The sequence below is a fragment of the Octopus sinensis genome, linkage group LG10 (genome assembly GCF_006345805.1).
Source record: "Octopus sinensis linkage group LG10, ASM634580v1, whole genome shotgun sequence".
NCBI lineage: Eukaryota > Metazoa > Mollusca > Cephalopoda > Octopoda > Octopodidae > Octopus > Octopus sinensis.
This window is the reverse complement of record NC_043006.1, coordinates 24953882-24978407: the sequence shown is the minus strand read 5'-3', so window position 1 is coordinate 24978407 and position 24526 is coordinate 24953882. Positions and strand designations below refer to the sequence as shown.

The 24526-nt window shown below is 37.0% G+C and overlaps 1 protein-coding gene across 15 annotated transcripts in view; it reads right to left on the bottom strand.

Annotated features, from left to right (window-relative positions):
• The window catches only part of LOC115216158 (sickle tail protein-like), a 460762-nt gene that overhangs the window by 233285 nt on the left and 202951 nt on the right, over window positions 1-24526 (bottom strand). The window contains exon 2 of one of the 15 annotated variants that reach the window (XM_036506384.1): window positions 16491-16577. The exons of the other annotated variants lie outside the window; for them this stretch is intronic. Within the exon in view, the coding sequence (XP_036362277.1) occupies window positions 16491-16493 (3 nt within the window). The 5' untranslated portion in view covers window positions 16494-16577. The remainder of the gene's footprint in view (window positions 1-16490; window positions 16578-24526) is intronic. 15 annotated transcript variants of the gene reach the window in all.

Below are 24526 nucleotides of genomic sequence, written 5' to 3'. Positions count from 1 at the left end.
ACACTTGCCCAAGGTGCCACGCAGTGGGACTGAACCCGGAACCATGTGGTTGGTAAACAAGCTACTTACCACACAGCCACTACTGTATATATATATATTTATAAGAATACATATACATAATATTGAGTTGGCAAATAAGTTACCACCGTTTTTTTAAATTTTGAAATTTATTGCGTTTTAACTTTTGGAATCTATTTTTTTCAAGAATTCTATTTTTGAATCATTTTGGAATCTATTTTGTTTTTTTCTAGTTAATTTTAGTTAATTTTTATTTATTTTCAGATCATTAAAATGGAATGTCAAGTTAAGAAAAATGAGCATTTTCGACACCTCCTTCTTTTTGCTTTTAACCAAAGTTCTAAGGCTGCAAAAGTTGCTCACGACATTTATGCTATGTATGGAGAGGGTGCCATAGCTGAAAGAACCACTTGTAATTGGTGGGCCAAATTCAAAAATGGAAATTTTGACCTCAAAGAAGCATCTCTTTCTGGCCGTCCAGTTGAGTTTGATGAAGAGCAATTAAACCAACTTTTGCACGAAAATTTTGATTTGTTCCCATACTGCTGTAGAGAAGCATCTTCACTCGATGGGAAAGGTTCAGAAGTAAGGAGTATGGGTTCCGTATGCTTTAAGTGACAACAAAAATCAACGAGCCACAATCCTCGCTGGTTTGCTTGCTCATCACTGCTGAACTCATAGACACAAGCAACAATTTCATTACCGAATCGTTATTGGCAACGAAAAGTGGTGCCTGTACATCAATATGAAGCAGCGTAAGGAATGGCTTAGCCCCGGTAAACAAGCGACACTTCAGTATTCTCTGTACAACTTCAAAATAAGTTGAATAAAATTCAAAATATGCAACAGGATGTCCAGAGGTGATGCAGTACAATTGTTTCAAGCGCATCCATTTAATTGAACAATGCAATCATGACATCAATTTAAATGCAGGTCTATATCAGCTGCATAAATAAATAAATGGTTCCTTTCAATCATTTGGACTCATTTGTATAATTTTACTTAACTCTTCTAATAGGGTAAGAAGACAGACAAAGTCTATGCTGTTGTCACTTCAGCTTAGAAGTTTCTAAGATATCAGGAAAAAAATTGTTTGTGTCATAGCTTGTCACTGATTTTGGTTCAGTTATAGTTTATTAGTCTTGTTTATTAAATCTTTGTTTATCAAATCTAAGACTAGAGAATAGTGTCTGTTAAGAAAGGGCATGATGGAGTTGACAGGTATAGTCATAAAACTTGTCAAGATTATTTTGAAGGCTATAATGAGGTTGGGTAGTGGAAGACCTCAAATCAAGATGCTAATTGCCTGTTATAGAGGCAAGATGCTAATAAAACCAATGATGATAATACAGAGGAAATTTTATCATGGAGTATTATAGGTGATTGATTTAAACAATATTGTTATCTATATATATAAAATTGAGAATGTGTGTCTGTCTCTGTTTCATTCAAATTTTACACATGCCTTACTTAGGGTCCATGTAGTGTGTGAGCCCAAAGCAATATCATACCTTCTCCACTATTTCAGTATTACATGTCAAAAGTGAAACAAAAACACCTCTCTATTGTAATGTCAGATGCTTTCACTTTAATACTGAAACTATTAAAGTGAAACTATTATATAAGAGGCATGACCTGTAAGTGGATCATCCATTATGCTAGAAGAAGATCTGCTATGGTCTTTTTTTTTGGTTCAGAGGATTATGCTCAAGCTAGCTCCGTCATTCACACATAGCATCCTTGCTACATTCACCCATCTTTTTTGGAAACATTCACTAGACAAAACTTCCCTCTCTACTCTCACATTCTTCTTCAAGTGATACTTGAAGAAGTTGATGAGAGATTGACCCTAGAGAAAAGTGTTTGTCTCTAGACCTTTCAGACGTGTCCACCATGCACATTTTATCGCCATAGCCACAAGTACGATGAAAATGGCTCTTCTTTCCTGTTTCAAAGCGTGACAATATTCACGATAGACTCAGTTGATAAACTGACTTGTCCCACACGTGATAGCAGTTGTTCGACATATGCCCACAGGTCGGAAATGGTTGGACACTGTATGAGTGCATGCAGAATGGTTTCGTTGCTCTGACCGCATCTTGGGCAGGTCGGCCCCGTGTTTCTCGAGCCATGCCTGTAGAGCTTATCCCAAATAGGTAGCACTTCTTGATAGCACTGCCAGGCCAGGGATCTCTGGAAGTTGTCCATAGGTCCTGGCCCAAAAGTCGTCTTGAAAAGGCAGGTCAGGTATTCCTCGTCGATGCCCAGGTTTGCCCTGAGATTGATGTCGTACCTCCCCTCCACTAATCCCCTATAGAATGCTTTGGTTGTGTTGAAGTCGCTCAAGGTCGACTTCTGGCTAGACACTATGACGGTGACATTGTCTGCATATGCAGACATGCTCATCTGTAGATAAATGGCTTAAGAGAGCCATACAAGCCATGTATAGAGGTGTTCTCAATAAGGTGAGAGTTAGCAGTGAGTACAGTAATAAATTTGATTTACAGGTGTGAGTTTACCAGGGCTTCATACTCAGTCACCTATTCATTATTGTTTTCTAGGCCATGACAGAAGAACTTAAGATCAGCTAGCTTGAGAACAGTAGATGCTGATAATCTCATTCTTATAGCAGAATCTATGGTAACTTTAGAACAGAAAATCCAGATGTGGAAGTAAAGCATGAAATCAAAGAATCTTAAAGATTACTTAGCAAAAATCCACGATTTAGTAAGCAGGAGAAGGGAAGGACTCTACTCCCTTTAACTAAATGGCCCTGCTTGATATATGGGAAAGGTTGAGTAAAATCCTATACAGTGTTTAGAATTTATACCCAGTGCAAGTTGTGGATATGCAGAAAAATCATAGGAAGACTAACACAGAAAGTAGACTTTGTATAGGGCAGATGCTTGGGAACACATGGGAATTAGATTTTCTTGAGTGTCCTGAAGGTTCCCTAGATGTAATAGTGTCTGTTACTTAGCTGACCAAATTTGCAAAAGAGCTTGTTCATAAAGGATAATTACTAGAATAAGGACAAGATGATGAAAATTTAGAGTTATTACCTCTGTTGGGAACAAAAATTCCCTTTGAGAGTAAAAGGCAGATTGTATGAGGCTTGTGTGTGAATAGCAGTGTTAAAGGACAGTGAGGCACGGGCCCTGAATGCAGAGAACATACAGAGACTAGAAAGGAATAAATCTAGTATACTTCATTGGATGTGCACAATCAGTGTTTGTAAACAACAAGGTATGAATGTGTTGACAAGAAACTTGGCATAAGAGGAATCAGATATAGCGTGCAAGAGAGAAGACTGCATTAGGATAGTCATGTGATGTCTAAGGATAAGGACAGCTGTCTGGAAAAGTGCCAATTGCTGAAAGTGGATGGAACTTGCAGAGGAAAGAGGCCCAAGAAAACAAAAAATGAAGTAGTGAAGGCTGATTTCAACATGTTGAGCCTCATGGAGGAGATTACAAGGGATCTAGATGATTGGCAATTTTCTGTGTTCAAGATGACCTGTCTGTTATGGCATACCCATGTTGTCAAAAATACCAACAGTTTTATTAATGATAAAAAATAGCACATTAACACAATGGGGGTAACTATTGCTAAATGTCAGTAATCTAGTAAATATATGTGTGTATGTATGTATATATATATACATATCATCATCATCATCATCATCATCGTTTAATGTCTGCTTTCCATGCTAGCATGGGTTGGACGGTTCAACTGGGGTCTGGGGAGCCCGAAGGCTGCACCAGGCCAGTCAGATCTGGCAGTGTTTCTACAGCTGGATGCCCTTCCTAACGCTAACCACTCTGAGAGTGTAGTGGGTGATTTTATGTTCCACCGACACAGGTGCCAGACGAAGCTGGCGAACGGCCACGCTCGGATGGTGTTTTTTATGTGCCACCGACACAGGTGCCAGACGAGGCTGGCGAACGGCCACGATCGGATGGTGTTTGTTACATGCCCACAGCACGGAGGCCAGTCGATGCGGTACTGGCTACGGCCACGTTCGGATGGTTTTCTTATGTGCCACCAGCACTGGTACCACAAAGATACAAATTCCATTGATGTTCGTCTATTTTGATTTGGTTTTATATATATATATATATATATATATATATATATATATATATATAATATATATATATATATCTATATATATATATATATTATATATATATATATACATACATATGTCATACGTATATCAGGTCACTTTCGAGTGCTACTGGTAACATGTAACCCAGTACAACCTGTGGCATGGTCGGGTCGTCGGTGACTAAACCGGCAACCCCACCAAGCTTGCTTGGTGAGGAGAGTGTTTATTGGACACCCTGCGGGATGAAAAAAAAAACCTGTCAAAGGGCGGAGGAACTCTTGAGAGTCAACGGCCATCCAATAAATGTCTTAATGCTGTATCATGCGCGGGGACATAGAAATAATCGAACTGAATACCCTATCGCACGATTAAACCATTGGGAGTGAAGGACTCCTAGCCTTTGTTAGGGCATCCTTCTAGGAGAAGGTAACTCAGGTAACTAGGATAACTCCGATATAAAACCTGCGGCTCAGTGGTTACCGATGATGTTGACTTGTTCTTCTTTTCGGATTATGGCTGCTGTTGCTCAGTGAGTGGGATTGACTCAGTGCACAGCTTTTCTTCACTTTAAAAAAAATCTTCTTGCACAGGCATTGCACAATAAGAACATTGATTAAGCTTCATGCAATAGCCATACTCGATAACAAGGGGGCAGCCACCATATATATATATATATAAGGGAAATAAGACAAGGTAGAAAATGTTAAAATAATTTTATCATGCAAAACATTTTAGTCATTGCAACTTTTCCAACTTACAGTAAAGTAGTAAAGTATGAAAAACAATTAAATTGTGGAAAAATTGAATGAAATGTTTTTTTAAAAAAACTATTTTCATAGTTTTCAAATACAAGGGACATTTTCCTTTTTTTCCACCTGTCTCTGTCTCTCTTTTTTACTCTTGTGGGTTCTAGGTAGTCAGCAGCAACTTGTTTGATATGAATTCTTGTCTTTGATTGTTTAAGCAGCAGTAGTAATATAGTAAGGAGGTAGTGGAGGAGGAGGAGGAGGAGAAGAAGAAGAAGAAGAAGAGGAGAAGAAGAAGAAGAAGAAGAAGAAGAAGAAGAAGAAGAAGAAGAGAAGAAGAAGAAGAGAAGAAGAAGAAGAAAGAAAGAAAGAAAGAATAATAAAAGAATGTAGGAGTGGTATGACAGTAGCAGGATGTTAAATGGTGAAGTGACCTAAAAGTGACTCATGGATGATCCTAGTGATTGGGATTGTTCTGAATAAATTCTTGAGGTGACTCTTTTGAATGAATAAGGCCCTGGCGAATATGTCATTTGTTGTGGGGTGCATTCAAAAGGGGTTTGTATTTTGTAATAAAGAACAACTTTTACAGGTTGTATTGTCCCTGAATACAGAGGGGAAAAATTCTGAAACTAGTTTTTTTTTTTTTCTCTGTTATTGGTGCAAATGTTGATGTGTTCACTGAATGCTACTTTTCTGGGGTTTTTTAAAATTTTGATCTGGGATCTGTGCAGAGCCATTCATTTTGTCCCCCGGAGTCAGACCATCAATCAAGAATTCTTTTGTCAAAGGAAAAGGTGTGGCTGTAGACAGAAATAATTACAGAAGTTTCGAATCATTGAACCAGGTGATGAAAATTACAGTGAGGGTCATAGCTCAATTAATTAGGAAGAGAGTTTGCTTAGATGATATGCAGTTTGGTTTTGTGTCAGGGAGAAGCACTGCTGATGCTATCTTCCTAGTAAGACAATTGCAGGAAAAGCATTTAGCAAAAAATAAACCTCTGTACTTGGCTTTTGTTACATGGAGAAAGCTTTTGACAGGAACCCCTGCTCTCCTACCTGGTGGACAATGTAGAAGCTAGGGATAGATAAGTGGCTGGTGAGAGTTGTACAGGCCATGTACAGGGATGCTGTTAATCAGGTGAAAGTCAGCAATGAGTAAAGCAACAAATTTGGTGTAAAGGTAGGAATTCACCAAGGATCAGTTCTTAGTCCCATCTTATTTATCCTCCAGGCCATAGCAGAGGAATTTAAGTCTGGTTGCCCTTAGGGGCTCCTCTATGCTGATGACTTGTTCTCTAGTAGAAATGGAGAAGAAACTTCAGGTGTGGAAGCAAGGTCTAGAATTAAAGAGCCTTAGAGTAGTAAGTAGGAAAGCAGACAAAACACCAATCCCTTTGGGGAGATGGCCCTGCTTGATTTGAAGAAAAGGTGTAGGTAGGAATTCCATATGATGTACCCAATGCCAGCTACAGATACATAAGAGGTGCAGTGGTATCACGGGAAGATAAACAGATAAAGTAATCTTTGTATGTGAAGGTACAATAAACACTAAGAATGTACAGGAAATATACTTCCTCAAATGCCTGGAGTGGGGACCCTTAGAAGTAGTATATAGCTTCTGCAACCTAAGCAATCAAGTTAGCAGTGGAGTTGGATGCTCTAAAAGCATAGTTGCTAGATTAAGACTAGGCTGGGCAAAGTTCAGTGAACTACTAGCTTTGTTGATAATAAAGGGCCTCTCCCTCAGAGTAAAAGGCAGATTGTATGATGCCTGTGTACAGACAGCTAAGCTATATGGCAGTGAAACATGGGGTGTAATGGCAGAGGACATGCAAAGACTTGAAAGAAATGACACCAACATGTTCTGCTGGATGTGCAATGTCAGTGTACATGTACAACAGAATGTAAATGTTTTAAGAGAAGAATTGGGTATAAGAGGCATCGGATATAGTGTGCAAGAAAGAAGACTGTGTGGTATGGTCATGTGATGTGTATGGATGATGATAGCTGCATAAAGAAGCACCAATCTCTAACTGTAGAGGGAACTTGTGGAAGAGCTAGGCCCTAGAAGACATGGGAAGAAGTAGTGAGAAATGATCTTCAGATGTTAAGCTTCACAGGGGAGATAATAATGGACCAAGACTACCGGTGATTTGCTGTGCTTGAGAAGACACATTAAACTAAATAAAATAGTGGCCATCCATACATACAGGCATGTTCTTTATGACCATGCCCTCCCCTCACATACACAGATAATCTGTCCTCTGTCAAAACTCCCCTACAACTCATCTTACCCCACCCCACCCCCACCATCCATGATCACCACCCTGTACAGGTCACTCAACCATATCCCGTGTGCCTACCTGCACACTCTCCATGACATCATATATCAACCATACCTTATTTCCAGCCACTTCAATTTCCCTCACCATGACTTCTACAATCACTTCTTCCCCATTTCTAAACATCTCCCCTCACACTCTTATGGAACATCCTCTTCTATCCACTCTACATCACTTATACCCCCCCACCTCAGTTCCACAACCTATTTCTCTCTAACTCTATCTCTCCTTCCTTTCCTTTATTTTCCTATGTGGGTATCCAAGCATCTCTTCTATAATAAGTCACCTATCTCTATCCTTCTATTATATTTTAACCTCTTAACTGGCACAAAGTCACCTTCCTCAGTTCCGTTCCCTCTCTCAACTGAGAGGTCTTTGTCTCACAAGTTACTTGGCAACTTTGCTGTTTGAAGAACATAAAAGCCAGAGTAAGAATGAGCTAGGAAAAACCATGTAAAGAGCATCCAGTCCATCCATCTGTAAAGTGGTTGGCATTAAGAAGGGCATCCAACCATAGAAACCATGCCAAAGCAGACAATGGAGCCTGGTGCAGCTCTCTTGCTTGCCTAGCTTCTGTAAAATCATCCAACTCAATGCCAGCAAGGAAGACAGATGTTAAACACACAGCCTTAAAGGAAAAGTTCTTGTTCCTAGTTGGGCATGAACCACCAACCTTTTGATCAATAGCTGAACATGCTAATCAATTGCACCAAAGACAACATAATGATAAAATGATGTTGATCATGTACACTAAAATTACATATCCAGTGAAACATTTTGACATAATTTCTTTCTAGTTTCTACAATTCCTCTGCATCCAAGACCCATGTCTCATTATCATGTCACACTGCACTCTGCACACAGGAATCAAACAATCTGCCTTCAACCAGAGCTAGAAGCCCTTCATTACTAGCAGAGGTAATAGCTCTCTGAGGTTTTATTAGCTCATTCTTATTCTGGCTTCTATGTTCTTCAAACACCTATTCTCACTGTTAATTAGATCACCCAGATGACAAAAGCTATACTTCAACAGTATCTATTTCCTATTGGCTTTCTGAACACCTATCCCCTGTTGCTAATTAGATCATCTAAATGATTTAATTGATAGTAAAATTTATAGTATCTATTTCACAGTGGTCTCTTTGAAATTATTGTTCTTATGCATCTACTGCATTACCTTCGCTGTTAAGCATCCCAGTGTACCCCTCGTGTGGCTATAGCTTACACAAGATACACCAGGTGCAATGCTGCTTACTCCTTTCCCAAATATTGAACAGGAATCTGAAGTGCATCATATTAATTAGACAATACCTAGTGGACAGTAAAGAAAGAAATGAATACACCATATGAATATTCAATAGTTAATCAGGTTATTCAGGAAGGCATCCTCCCCAATGACTTGTGTAGTAGTATTATAGTTAGCTGCAACAAGGGTTAAGGCGATACCTTTGATTGAAAAACTACAAAGGTATCAAACTGTGAAGCAAATCATAAAAATTACAGAGAGAAATATAGCCTGATTATGAATAGAATTATACTACACACAATACAGTACCACAGATGCCATTTTCCTAGTGAGACAGCTGCAGGAGAAGTATCTGGCCAAAAGTAAACCATTGTACTTGACTTTCACCACCTGGAGAAAACTTTTGACAAAGGCCCTTGCTCTATTATCTGGTGGTGTCTAAGGAAGTTAGGAGTAGATGAATAGCTTGTTAGAGTTGTACAAGCCAGGTATAGTGATGCTGTCAGTAGGGGAAGAGTTGGCCATGAGTACAGTGATAAATTTAGTGTACAAGTACGGTTCACTAGGGTTCCGTTATGGATCCTCAGTTATTAGTCCCCTCTTATTCATCATAGTCCTCCTTGCTATAACAGGGAACTTTAAAACTGGCTGCCTGTGGGGTGGAATTGAAGAAATTTCAGGTATGAAAACAAAAGCTGGAATCAAAAGGCTTAAAATTAATCTAGCAAAAACCAAATTTGTTAGCAAGAAAGCAAATAAAACTCTCTTTCCAGTAAGTCAGGGGTCACCAAACTTTTTTCATAGTGGGCCAGATATAGCTAAAAAAATGCCAGGCATGGGCCGGATAAATATTTTGTTCAATTTAGTACAATACAGAATACACTGAATGTACACAAAAAATAAAGACAGTCATCCTAGTTATTTACCAATACATAAAATACACAAAATAATAAAAACAATAAACATTTTAATAATACCAAAATATTACCAAGTTAGAATTTTTAGAAAAAATGCGCACATAGCTGAATTGCATAAAAAGTAAGCAGCACAAAAGTTAATGAGATTTGTGAAACTGGCGTTTTGCTTCCAAAATATCATCAACATTTGCTTCATGATTGCTGCAACCAACCATAAAAATTGCTTTCAAATGTTCATCCGTGGTCCTTGTTCGATGCATTGACTTCACACACTTCGTTTTTGAAAAAGTTTACTCACTAACAAGTTTTTCCAAAAACTGATGACATACCTGAGGCAACTTTTTTCAATTTTGAAAACTCATCAGCAGGCAAGCAGCAATAAAATTCAATGAGTTTTCCTTCTCTGTGCTTCTCTTTCAACAAAGTATCAGCTTGGAAGTCAATAAGCTCCAGTTATAGTTCAGTTGGCATGTTATCAAGATTACAGCCAAAGGGATTCTCAAACAAAAGAATTTCATTCTCAATTCTATCAAGATCTGAAAATCTTTGAGAAAAATGCTTATTTAAGTCCCAAATAATTTTTTTCTGAAACTTGAGGTTAACATGTTCTACATTTTCTGTGCAAAACTCTTAAAAACACTGAAAATGAGAGAAGTCTCCTCTTTCAAGTTGTGCTTCAAACAATGATAGCTTCTTCTGAAATGCTATAATAATTCTGTAGAGATCACAGACAAGGTTATTCTTTCCTTTCAGTTTTAAATTCAATTCATTCATATGAGAGGTGACGTCAACTAAAAATGACAACTTTGATAACCACGAAGGATCTGACAGCTGTGGATCAGCTCTATTCTTTTCGATGAGAAAAAGATCTATTTCTCTTCGGAGGTTATAAAAATGAAACAAGGCTTTACCGCAACTGAGCCATTGCACTTCTGTGTAGTAAAGCAAGTCACAGAAATTAGAATCCTTTTCTTCGAGGAAAGCCTGGAACTGTCGGTGATTAAGCCCATGATTCCAAATAAAGTTCACCACAGTTGTAACCGGCTTTAGTACGCAAGAAATATCTAAGTGCTTTCCACAGAGTGTTTGCTGATGTATAATGCAGTGTATAAACAGAGCCTTTGAAAGTTGAAGCTCCTCTAACTTTGTCTGGATCCACCCTACCAAACCTTTCCTCACTCCTGTCATGTTTTTTCCTCCATCAACTGTAACACACCGAAGCTGATTCCACTGAAGGTTATAGTTTTGCAAAGTTTTCTGCACCTCTATGAAAATATCTTCTCCAGTTGTTGTTCCATGTATACAGCAAACAGATGCCATTTCTTCTATAATCTCAAAGTTGCAATTGACACCACAAATGAACACAAGAAGCTGTGACATACTAGAGAGATCAGTAGACTCATCCATCGCAAGAGAATACCACAAAAATGTCTTAGCTTTCTCATGTATCTGTAACTGCATATTATCCGCAAGTTCTTCTATTCTCTGCACAACTCAACTTGTTGAAAGGCTGATACAGCAAAACATGTTAGCTTTTGCAGGACACAAGTCATTTGCTGCTTCCATCATGCACTTTTTTAGAAAGTTTCCATCAGTAAATGGTTTTCCTTGCTCTGTCAACTTATTCACTATTTTGTAACTTACACAAGTGATAGATTCATTTTCAACAAACTTTTTCGTAAAGAAATTCCTTTGAGATTCCAAACTGCGTTTCATAGATTCAAATTTCTCAGACTGCAATTTTCCAGAATATTTAGAATGTGTTGAGAGATGTTTTGCTTCGTAGTGACAATGAATATTGTACTCTTTCATAACAGCAACACTTTTGTTGCATATCAGGGAACTAGCCTTCTGGCTGTTTGTTTCCACAAAGAAGTATTTTTCTCCCCATTCTTTACTGAAAATGCAACATTCATAATGATGGGTGAAGAAAAACAAAAGCAGTCTTAGGCCTCGGCATCAGATATTCACATTTTAATTGTAATCACTAATAACTGACTAGCCTGAGGCACATGTGATGTACTGTAATAATTATTATGGCGCGTGAAGTACGTAGCACATGATGTGACTGACTCAGTATACATACACCATGTGTAATCTAAGAAGTGTAAGAAGCTGTATAAAAGCATGTTTATTTTTTTTAATCTTATGATGGTGGGCTGGACAAATTGATGTCGCGGGCCGTAGTTTGGTGGCCCATGCAGTAGGTAAATGGCCCTGCTCAATTTGTAGAAAAACTGTACACAGTAACTCCGTACAGTGTACCCAGTGCAAGAACACACGGGATGCAGTGGAATCTCAGGAAGGTTAATGGAGACAGGTTTTGCTTATAGAAGATACACAGGTATCACAAAATCCAAGGTCACATGGGAAAGTGGTTTTCTCAAATGCCCAGTATACTCTCTTGAGGTTGTAGACAGTTTCTGTTACCTAGGTGACCAAATTAGCAGTGGTGGAGGATATTCTGAAAGTATCGTTGTTAGAATAAGAGGATGGAGGAAATTCAGAGAGCTATTATCTCTGTTGGCAACAAAAGGACTCTCTCTCTCTCAGAGTGAAAGGTAGATTGTATGATGCTTGAGCGCAAATAGCTATACTCCATGGTAATGTGATATGGACCCTGAATGCTGACAAGATACAATAGACTGGAGAGGAATGAGGCTAGTATGTTTCAATAGATATGTAACAGTAGTGAGCATCTCTCTCACTCTCTCATTCTTGCTCTCTCTCTCTCTCACTTTCTCTCTTCCCTTGATTGAGGTAAGCATGTATCCCCTCTATATCAAGACACCTGTTTTTATGTCTCTCTGTCATACTCTAACCTATCATCATCTGACATATAACCACCTTCTTCAATACCACTCCCCTCTCAAAGGATCTTTGTTTTGTAAATTACTCAGTGACCTTGCTGGTGCTGGTATCACATAAAAAGCATCCAGTCCACTCTGTAAAGAGGTTGGCATTGAAAAGGCATCCAGCTGTATGAACATGCCAATGCAGACCTCGTTGGTATTGGTGCCATGCAAAAAGTACCCAATCAACTCTGTTAAAATTATAGGTGTTAGGAAGGGTATCCAGCTGCAAGACTCTGCCAAAACAGACAGTGAAGATTGGTGCAGTTCTCTGGCTTGCCAAGTCTTGTCAAACTATCCAATCTATGCCATCATGGAAGACAGACGTTAAATAAGGATGATGATGATGATGAATAACATCATGAAATTAGGCAAAGAGCTCCTGAATAAGTATTGTGAGTGAACTGTTGTTCCATGTGATCAAGGGTAGCTGAACTGACCTAGTTAAAAAGAAACTTGGAGGAGAAAATACTCATCATACCAGCAAATAATTATGCATAGATATGCATCTCACAAACAATATCAATAACATTAGCAGGATTAGTAACCTCTGATGGACTTTTGATAGATGCATAGAAGACTACATCATTGGTATTAAAGAAAAGAGATAACTACTAAATGTTTGATCAACAATACTCTCTCTTTTACTCTTTTACTTGTTTCAGTCATTTGCCTGCGGCCATGCTGGAGCACCGCCTTTAGTCGAGCAAATCGGCCCCGGGACTTATTCTTTGTAAGCCCAGTATTTATTCTATCAGTTTCTTTTGCCGAACCGCTAAGTGAGGGGGACGTAAACACACCAGCATCGGTTGTCAAGCAATGCTAGGGAGACAAACACAGACACACAACACACACATACATATATATATATATATATATATATATATATATATATATATATATATTATATATATATATACACATATATATGACGGGCTTCTTTCAGTTTCTGTCTACCAAATCCACTCACAAGGCATTGGTCGGCCCGGGGCTATAGCAGAAGACACTTGCCCAAGATGCCATGCAGTGGGACTGAACCTGGAACTATGTGGTTGGTTAGCAAGCTACTTACCACACAGCCACTTCTGCGCCTATAGAGATAAGAATGTTTCTAAAGCTCCATGTTGTAAATGGAAATGTTGATTGAGAACTACTGGTGTGGAAGATATTACATCATCATCATCATGGGCAGTCCAAAACTGTCCACAAGCCAGTAACTTCCAATAGGACATGACACTGTTGTTATCTTTTATCTTTTACTTGTTTCAGTCATTAGAATGTGGCCATGCTGAGGTACCACCTTGAAGAATTCTTAGTCAAGTGAATTGATCTCAGTACTTTTTATATACATAAGCCTGGTAACTTATTCTATAGGTCTCTTTTGCTGAATTGCTAAGTTACAGGAACATAAATATACCAACACTGATTATCAAGTGGTAGTGGAAAATAAACACACACACACACACACACACACACACACACACACACACACACACACACACACACACACACACACACACACACACACACAAACACAAACATACACACACACACAAACACATATATCCAACAGGAGCTTTTCAGTGTCTTATTTCTTTACTGCCCACAAGGGACTACACACAGAGGGGGACAAACAAGGAAAGACAAATGGATTAAGTCAATTATATCGATCCCAGTGCGTAACTGGTACTTATTTAATCGACCCAGAAAAGATGAAAGGCTAAGTTGGCCTCGGCAGAATTTGAACTCAGAACATAACGGCAGACAAAATACCGCTAAGCATTTCACCCGGAGTGCTAACATTTCTGCCAGCTCACTGCCTTTAAGGCTCTTTTCAGTTTCTTTCTCCTGAATCCACTCACAAGGCTTTGGTTGGCCCAAGGCTATATAGTAGAAGAAACTTGCCCAAGGTGCAACACAGTGGGAATGAACCCAGAATGATGTGGTTGGGAAGCAAGCTTCTTACCACACAGCCACACTTACACTAAAACTATTTTCAAAAGCTTTACAGCAGAAGGGTTGTCTTGTTGAACATACCAAAGAAACTCTAGAACCAAAATACTGGTAGAGCATTACAATAAAAACATCAGTCCAATGAAAACACTTTAGAACAGATATTATTCTATGGTGGTTTCGGGTTCAGTCCCACTGCGTGGCACTTTGGGTAGGTGTCTTCCGCTATAGCCCCGAGCCGACCGAAGCTTTGTGATTGAATTCGGCAGGCGGAAGTTACTGCCGTGTGTGTATATGTGCGTGTAGGTGCTTGTGCCTCTCCGAAAGAGAGAGAGGGACAAGGAGCAAATGTTACACATTGTTGTAGAGATCATCTGCCTGGCAAACATAAATGCTTTGACAAAACATGGGGCAAATGAGAACATCTATGGAAATCTAATGAAAAACGTACATCTCTAATATCCAGGCTATAGACTTTCATTTGTACTTATTAATAAAAGGCACAGGGTTATGCAATAACAGATTTGGATAAAACAAACTCAAAATGTGATTCTCAAAAGAAAAAAAAAAGCAAACTGTCTTTACATTCTCCACGCACAATCAATTAGTGGTACAATGATTTGTAAAACATTCCAGGGATTATCTATTTGAGGATTCTGGACTGAACATAATCACATGTACACTGGAACACACACAAACAATAATCAAACACACTTGTGTATTAAAGTGACATGCATACCCACTAAATGAGTCAAGTTTTATCCACACAAGGAAGGAACACAAACAAATAAACAAACAAAGCAATGTTTTGATGCTATACACTATATCACTGTACTACCAGAAACAATTACTGTAAAAACCCATGTAATTTATGCCCTTTTTTTCCCAAAACAAAAATAAACTTTAGTGGGTGTGTAAATTACATGAGTAGATCATTTCCAGAATTATTCTAGAAATTCTTTTGTTGAAAAAAGACATACAAACATAAACATTTGTACCAGAAGTTGACTCATTTAATGTCAGAATAGATTTTTACTGAAAAAATATAATGAAGTTGACTTTTATTTATGCTGGATGGTATAATGCTTACTCTTTCTGTATGAATTTACTAAAACCATTGAATGGTTAACTACTTTTTGAAGTTTGACGTTCATGCTGGTAATCATGGTCCGGGCCATATTTTACATTGCTTGGAATTTCTACCTATTGCAATGGAGCCCAGCAATTTCCTTAAATAGATCAGTTTTTCTCTGCTTAAGAAGTCTAGCTAGCGTTAGCCTCCAGGAAGCTATTGCTCACTTTCTCCGCTTTAGAACAATGAGATTCATCACCACCGACGTCGCTGACGACATCATAATTCATTCTTGCGCATGTAAACTCACTAAATGAATATGACTTAGCATTCCTACTGAAACCTTCATTTACCTTATACAATGTTTAATGTCGTTTCACATTCATGTTGAATCATGCAGCATTCTTATGTTCTCTTCATAGAACATTTGTAATGTATGTTCTTTTGGTATAGTAGATTTTTGTTATTCTTGTTTGTCTCCTCAGAGACATGCATAGTCTAGCAAGTCACTTCTTAAATTTCGCACCACTCTTGTTCAATGGTAACGACAAATTTTTAAGTTCACTTGATATTTTATAAGTGTAAAAGGGATTAAAATTTTGACACAGTATCAAAGGTTCCAACAAGAATAGGCAGAAAATTATAGCTTGAGACAAGAAGACATTTTCAATCAATCAGAATTCTGTTTACAGAATCAGTTTGATCAGTAACCTTCTTCTGTCAGTTGAGTAAAGTGTCATCCATGCTGATGTTTATTTGTAATTAAATTTATTTTGCAACATTTGTGCATATTTATTAGCTTTATTTTTGTTGATAAGAATTATCAACAACTTTTCCTGTGATTGTGATTTGAGAAGACATACAGAAGTAAGCTAAAGATTGGACATAATCTTTTGTGGTCAAGAAATGTAAAATAAAGTTTATTATAAACGACACAAACAGTTCATAATTTAATAGCTTTCAATGTGATACGTGTTAAACAGGAATTATTTTTATTTAATGAAAATTAAATAAAATCTAATCATAAGTGAAATTATACTACATACAACTAAATTGAAACCTTTTTCCTCTGGATTTATCAGCAATTCTGAAAACTTTTGGTTGCGAATTTTACACGAGTAGAAGCCACTTTTTATAACAATTTTTATCCTGAAAATCATCTGCGTAAATTACTCAGATGCACAAATTACATGGGTTTTTACAGTAAAAGGTGACTCTAAGAAAATACCATTTATCAATGAACTCCAACACTGATGGCTGCAGTGGCTGTACCAGCAGATTTGTTTACTACAAACTTCATTGAAGATAGTCATACCTTAAATGAGATTGAACAAAGGAATATACTACCCATCCTTGACATCTGCAGACTGAATAGCAAAATAAGTCCAACATCACCACACACACTTCCATCCTCATATAACCACCATTCATTCCTTCCTTTCCATCACTTTCCCCTGCTTCCCACCAAATACACACAGAAATGCACACATAACTCAATCAACTTTCTCACAGGTCAAAAGAGATAAATAACTCTTTGTTAAACACCCGTTAATGTTATATCACTTGAAGAAATGAATCTATGAAGGTGATCTACCTAATACTCATGGATACTATGGACAACACTGTAATCATCCTGGGAATATGAACTGTGATCTTAAGAGACATTTGATTTGTGGAAACACGCGTACCAATGCATTAAATGTTTATAAACTCCATCCAATGGTTGTCATTATTACTATTTTTATATTATTATATATATATATATATATATATATATATAATATATATATATATATATATATATATATATATATATATTATATATATATATATAATATATATATATTATATTTCGTTTTGGGATTTGGTTTGCAAGATTCTTTATATAAGTTTGTGTGTTGAAGCATATTCTGTTGTGTCTGGGAGAGTCATTCTCTTTTAGTGCCTTGTTATTTAACACACTCACCGGTAAAATTTCCACTTGTTTCTTATTTTTATTTTCTAAAATTTTCATTGCATCTTGCAACCTTTTCAATAGTCTTGACTCTCTTTTAGAAAATAAAAATAAGAAACAAGTGGAAATTTTACCGGTGAGTGTGTTAAATAATAAGGCACTAAAAGAGAATGACTCTCCCCAGACACAACAGTATATATATTATCTTTTATTTGAATTAAATTAAAAGTGATGTATATACAAATCATTGGGAAAAACATAGCAATCAAGAAACCAATACTAATTTAAATACATATATATATAGATCATCCATTTTATGCATCTTGTTTTTTTTTATGGTAGCATTGACATGGCAAGATTTACTGAGGCAGAATTCTATGGTCCTGATAATGTCTGCCACTATATCTTACTTGTTTTTGAAGTACAGTATTTTTAATTTCCCTCATCTTATCAAATCAAAACAGCTATGCTACAAGACATATTGTTTACAAGGAACATCAGCACATCATTACCATCACACAGTGTCAATCAAAAATATGAATAAATAAGTCACACACACAACTGGATTCCATGTAGTTTTTGACTACCAGTTTCACTTACAAAACATTAATCAACCAGATGCTATGCTAGAAGACCAAGGTACCTAGAATGGAACTCAAAACCACATGGCTCCAAAGTGAACTTTGTGACCACATACACACATGCAGAAAGAGCTGGTAGTTAGCAGGGCATTAAGCAAGTTCATTTATGATGTTATTTCAGTATGTTGCTTGGATTGTGCAAGAATAAACAGTTGACTGTCATATATCAGGATATGCCGTAATCAGTCAGACTGCTATAACATTCACTTTGATATAACAGTATAATTAAACAAGTAAGACATGACTATGACTGACTTCCCTGACTTCTGTGTCACAGTATTTGTAACAACTAGCACATACCACCCGTCATGTGGGAGGGGTGTTCCATTATTATTATTAGACCCATAACATCTCCACTTTTAAGTTTTTCTTTTTCCTTAGAGAGTGTAATTTCATTTCATTTCTTTTCATTAGCAATAATTTTTACATCACCCCCACCTCCTTTTTTATTTAGTTTTCTTTTTTTCCATACAGTTACAAATCTAATTTTTTTTCATTTGGCATCCACTTCCAGGAAATCTGTACATTTTCTTTTGTTTGTGCTTCTGGGTTCAATTATTTGTAGTGGCATTGGTACTTGAAAAGTGTCATATAACCATTCCATCGATTACTCCATTCTCTTGAGTTCACTTTTAATGAATTTTTTTTGGTTGGTTCATGTGTCTCTTGTATACCCCTTTTTGTGTTATGCGTTTGGTAACTATGTCATCTTCCCAGCTTTGTCTTCCATTCTTATATGCCCTAACAAATACATTTTTGCAAATTTTGAAATATCTTACCAGGTAGTAATTTGTTGAAGACTGATTTTATTTTCTTCGTAAACATCAGCTCCACTGGTGACATACCTGCTGGTGTGTTTGGATTTGGTGCCACATGGTATAATCTTAAGAATTGTTGTAGAGCTACCTCATCCATGACTTCCTTATTTGACTTCCTTAGAATTCTTTCGAATGTATTGAAAAAGCATTCTGCTTGTCCGTTAGATCTCTCTACCTATCTATCTGTCTGTTTATCTATCTGTCTATCTATCTACCATTTACAACAATTGACCCTTTGGAAACCAACTACCTGAGACTGCATCTAGTTCTCTAATGTAAATTTCTTGTTTTAAAAAACCTCCCATCAAAATTTCATTTTAATTTATCTAGCAAACACCACAATAATAATGTCAAAGTTATTTCACTAAATTAATTGAAACAAAAGCAAGATATTATAACAAAAATACAGTAAAGGAAGGGCTAATAGGGTATGACATTTTTTACTGCATAGCAATGTTACCTCTGTTGTATTGTACAGGAAACACTTTTTCTTCTGTATCTGCTGCTTTAAAAAAAATGTCCAAGTTGCTTGCTTGCCTAAATAATAAATTTGGAGCCCTAACTCCCCTTAAGCACATTTATTCTGCTTTTAAGTTGTAGGACCACAAATCCTAGTCTTTAGCGACATGTTGAGTTTGTTTCAAACTTATTGTTTGATTAACATTTTAGCTACATAAACAACAAAGCTATATTCAACATGCTAAGTTTTAAAGGAAGTTTGTTGGTTCAATAAAAACTCTTAATTCAAAAGCTGTTAATATTTACTAAACATTTCATTTTTCTGTTTTACCAGGGTCAACTTGGCCTTTAATTTCTCAAAGGCTGCATGATAGGCCAAAAGAGTAGAAAGTAGTTGATATATGAATAATGTTTCTTTACATGCTTGAATAGTTGGTCTCATGCCACAAGACTTTACAAGAAGTGCAAAAATATACCAAAATAAATTTATTTTATAGAGTGGGATACCCCTATTAAATAGTATAGCTTCTATAATGGAGTATCAAAAGAAGAAAATGTAATTTATGATATGATGTATAACCTATTGGTTAGAGTGTTGGATGATTGTATTGTCATGGGGATAATTTCTGGACTGGGCAATGCACTGTGTCCTTGAGTAAGTTACTTCATTTCATATTGCCCTAGTTTACAGAGGGGTTAACTGTGTGGTAAACTTGCATCCTGTCCAAGAGGGGATATTGTGCTCTCAGTTGCTTATATACCTCAGAAACTGAGATAAACTCCAGTCTAACGAGGAAGACAAACTTTTAAAAATTTCATGAATACATACTGTTTGAAAACATTTTGAGTTAATCTATCACTGATACTTTTAACTCATATAAATCTAATTACTGATCTAATTACTTGATATGGATAGTTAGTCCCATTGATATCAATCTCATCTTCATTACTTTCTCAAATGAATTTAGCCTGACACTAAATTAATGAAATATTTTTCAGCTATAGTTTTTCCCTATAGTTATTTAGTTAGTCCTGGCCATTCTGGAGTCAGTATAATGTATTGTTCTGGTTAGTGTTTATGTATTATTTTTGATTTGTTAACATGTTTGTGTTTGTTAATATTTATGGCTACTACTTTAACAAATTGCTGATTATAATCTGCTAGAGAAGGCTTGTCTTAGATCATCATCATCATCATCATGGGTTGGACGGTTCAACTGGGGTCTGGGAAGCCAGAAGGCTGCACCAGGCCCAGTCTGATCTGGCAATGTTTCTATGGTTGGATGCCCTTCCTAATGCCAACCACTCCATGAGTGTAGTGGGTGCTTTTTACGTGCCACCGGTACAGGTGCCAGACGAGGCTGGCAAATGGCCACGGTCGGATGGTGCTTTTTACGTGCCACCGGTATGGAGGCCAGTCAGGGCGGCGCTGGCAACGGTCACGTTCGGATGGTTCGGCACTGGTATCACAGCAACAATTTCCATTGATGTTGATCGATTTTGATTTTGATTTTGATTTTCACTTGCCTCAACAGGTCTTCACAAGTAGAGTTTTGTGTCCCAAGAAGGAAAGGTATGCATAAGTGGACTGGCTACATCCCAGGTAGAGGCCCCGGGTTATGGTCTCACTTGTCCTGCCGGGTTTTCTCACGCACAGCATACTTCCAAAGGTCTCGGTAAAATTGTCTGCAGACAATAATTCTAATTTCTTCAAGAAAAGAACATGACAGAATCTGGGTTCTATAAAAGTAACTTGTTATAATAGTGTTTTATTCAATTATTAGTTGACTAGTGTGACCCATGAATATTTCACGGAATTAATTGTAAGCCTATTGGGTTATTTCTGAAAATTTTATCCAAAAAGCCTGAAAGTGTATTCTGTGTTGTGTCTGTATCAAAAGATAGTCACTCATTGGCTATTCATTGAAAAATGAAGGAAATTGGAATACGATGATTACTTATGCACAATTTTATAGACTTAATACACAGCACTCATAAAATAAATTCATTTTTCCATTTCCCCCATAAACAGAAAAAATTACATTTTAAAATTTACTTGGTCACAATTTCATATCTAGAAAAAAAATTTTATAGCAAAATAATTATTTTATATGTAAAATATAGGGGTCACAATTTTATGAGGGTAAAAATTTAATCCAACATGGTATACTCTGAAAACCACATCGCTGGTCAAGTGAAAGCATTACCAATGGGCTAAGTAACGTAATGACAAGCAGAATTATTATACGATGAGAGCTATGACCTGACATTGTCATCATTTACTGGTATATATATATATATCATCATCATTGTTTGATGATATATATATATATATATATATATTATATATATATATATATATGCATATATATATACATACATATATATATATAAATTTAAAATGAGGGTGAGAAATTAGATATTAAATTAATTAACATCGATTTCACACCAGTGGTCTAGCAGTATTATATATATATATATATATATATAAGTTTAGTGATGCAAACTATCAAAATATATATCCCTTGGGCCTCTCTCCTGTGAGTCGAGCCATAGGAATATTTCTGAGGAGCAATATTCAACTTGTTTTCGAGCTAATAATTCCAAAAAGTCAACACTATGGACACTCAGGTTCTCAAGATCCAGCCTTATAGCTTACATATGAGTTATACACTATAAATGTGTATTAAGGAAGGATGCTATCGTGGACATTGTGATTTTGAATTTGATACTGGCAGTTGTTGTTGTTTAGCCCAAGGTCAATCCTGATCAAACATACTTATGTGCAAAAAGCTTTCTATAACAACTTTTGTTTTAAGTCTTAGTTTATCTAGAAGCATTTACCCAAAGTATCCTTCCCTTTTTGAGATGGTATGGTGTGATTTGAGAGATTTGCTTGCTATTTCAAGCAAGTTGAACAACCACAGAAGAAACTCCCTCCGTCTTTTTGAGGGACATATAAAATATACATAGGAAAGGTGGTTGTATCAGGTGTGATTGGGAAAAGGTGGTGTGAAAATTGCTAGTTCAGGAGCAGAAGAGATACAGGAGAATCAGAATATCTGTGAGTTAGTCTTAGAAGTGTGTTAATGAATGACACAGTTGAATGACTTTCTTTTGGATATAGCCAAAAATGTTTGTCTATAGCAACAGTATCATCCCAGGCTCATGAACAATGTTTCAGTGTGCATTGTATTTGAACATTATGAAGGGTTGAAAACTACTGGGTTTTATATACTCATTTACTTGTTTCAGTCATTTGACTGTGGCCATGCTGGAGCACCACCAGGACTTATTCTTTGTAAGCCTAGTACTTATTCTATCAGTCTCTTTTGCCGAACAGCTAAGTTATGGGGACCTAAACACACCAACATCGGTTGTCAAGCGATTGTGGGGGGACAAACAGACAAGCATACACACACACACACACACACACACACACACACACACACACACACACACAACACACACACACACACACACACACACATAGACATATACAACGGGCTTCTTTCAGTTTCCATCTACCAAATCCACCCACAAGGCTTTGGTCAGCCCGAGGCTATAGTAGAAGACACTTGCCCAAGGTGCCACGCAGTGGGACTGAAACCGGAACCATGTGGTTTGTAAGCAAGCTACTTACCACACAGCCACTCCTATGCCTATTCATTAAATATATAATTTGTATTAGATCTACTTATCTTGGAGAAGAGATTCAGTCGTATTGTTTTAAGACAGAAAAAAAGAGAATGTTGAATATGTCTTATAAATTAAAATATCAGTAATATTAATGCGCCAACATTTTGTTTTTGTACATGTGTACCTGAGATGTGTGTCACACTTCAAAGAAAGTGAGTGGCAAAACGGGAGAGAGGAAGACAAAGAGGAAGTGAGAGAGAATGAGAGAGCGTGAAAGAGACAGTGAGTGGTGACAGCGTTCATTTTATTTTTAAATGATTATCAGTATTTTCAGAGTAAACTGATACATAGATCGCAAGAAAAGTAGATACACAGATTGAAAGAAAAGTAGATACATATACACATTGTTAAATTAAAAGTGGGAGAGAAGAGGGACAGTAGATACATAGATTGTAAGAAAAATTGATACATAGATACATAGACACAGTGTTAAACCAATGACAACTACAGCAAATATTGGATGTCACTTTCGCTTTTCATTACCACACAAGGATAAAATTAACTCACAAGTGGCAGAGTACTCTACACACATGCATACCATTAATGTAGTTCTCAGAGAGATTCAGCCTCACACAGAATATGACAAGGTTGGCCCCTTTGAATTACAGCTGTGACTCATTTTGGCCAGCTGAATGGACTGAAGTAAGATAAACCTTCAAGTGGTTGGAAAAAAACGAAAACAAATCCTATATAGGGGCAGGAAAACCTTTTTAGGCATTAGGGTCACTATAGGTGTTAATCCAGTGGCATTTGTGGGTCTCACAGATGTGGAGGCCCAACCACCAGATAAACACCAATGTGCAGGCTGTTGTTATCAAACTAAGCATGAATCGAGGGTAAAGTTACTACACAACAGAATAGCAATTATTTCATCTTAGATTTCACTGCTTATACTAAACGCCTGACATTTTTGTCTTACAATATGGAACGTTGCCTTTTCTTCCACTCTTTTTTAAAAATGGCACTCTGTCGGTTATGATGACGAGGTTCTTGTTTATATGATCAACAGAAGAGTCTGCTTATAAAATCAACATGCAAGTGGCTGAGTACTCCAGAGACATGCATACCATAAGGTAGTTCTCAGGGAGATTCAGCTTCACAAAGAATGTAACAAGGCTGGCTCTTTTGAATTACTGCTACAACTCATTTTTGCCTGCTGAGTGGACTGCAGCAAGGTGAAGTAGAGTATCTTGCTCAAGAATACAGTGCGCCACCAGGAATCATGCTTATGACTTTATGATTGTGGACTGAATACCCTTAACGACTGAGCCAAACACGCTCACTCTCTTAACCGTAGGGAAAGGAGTGAAGCAATAGACACAGAGAAAGGAAAGCATCTGTCATTTACAATGACAATTAGACTGAAATACGATCGACCTTTTCTAGCTTCTTTACTTTTAAGAATGAAGAAGAGAGAAAGACACTTAGTAATGTATAGAGGGAAAGTCTTTCAGGTGTTTATATTTTCATTCTGGGAGCTCTAGAAGGATTGAGTGTCAGTTCTCTCTTCTCCCCCCTCCCCCGGTAATTATTCACCTTCTTTGATAATTCCTCATGTCTTTTAGTTGGCAGGGAAAGACCATGTCTTTTTCCAGGCATATTTAACGTTTTCTCTATATGTGTGTATATATATATATATATATCCGTAATAATGAAGGGTGAAATTAATTAATTTGGAATAATTATCAATTAC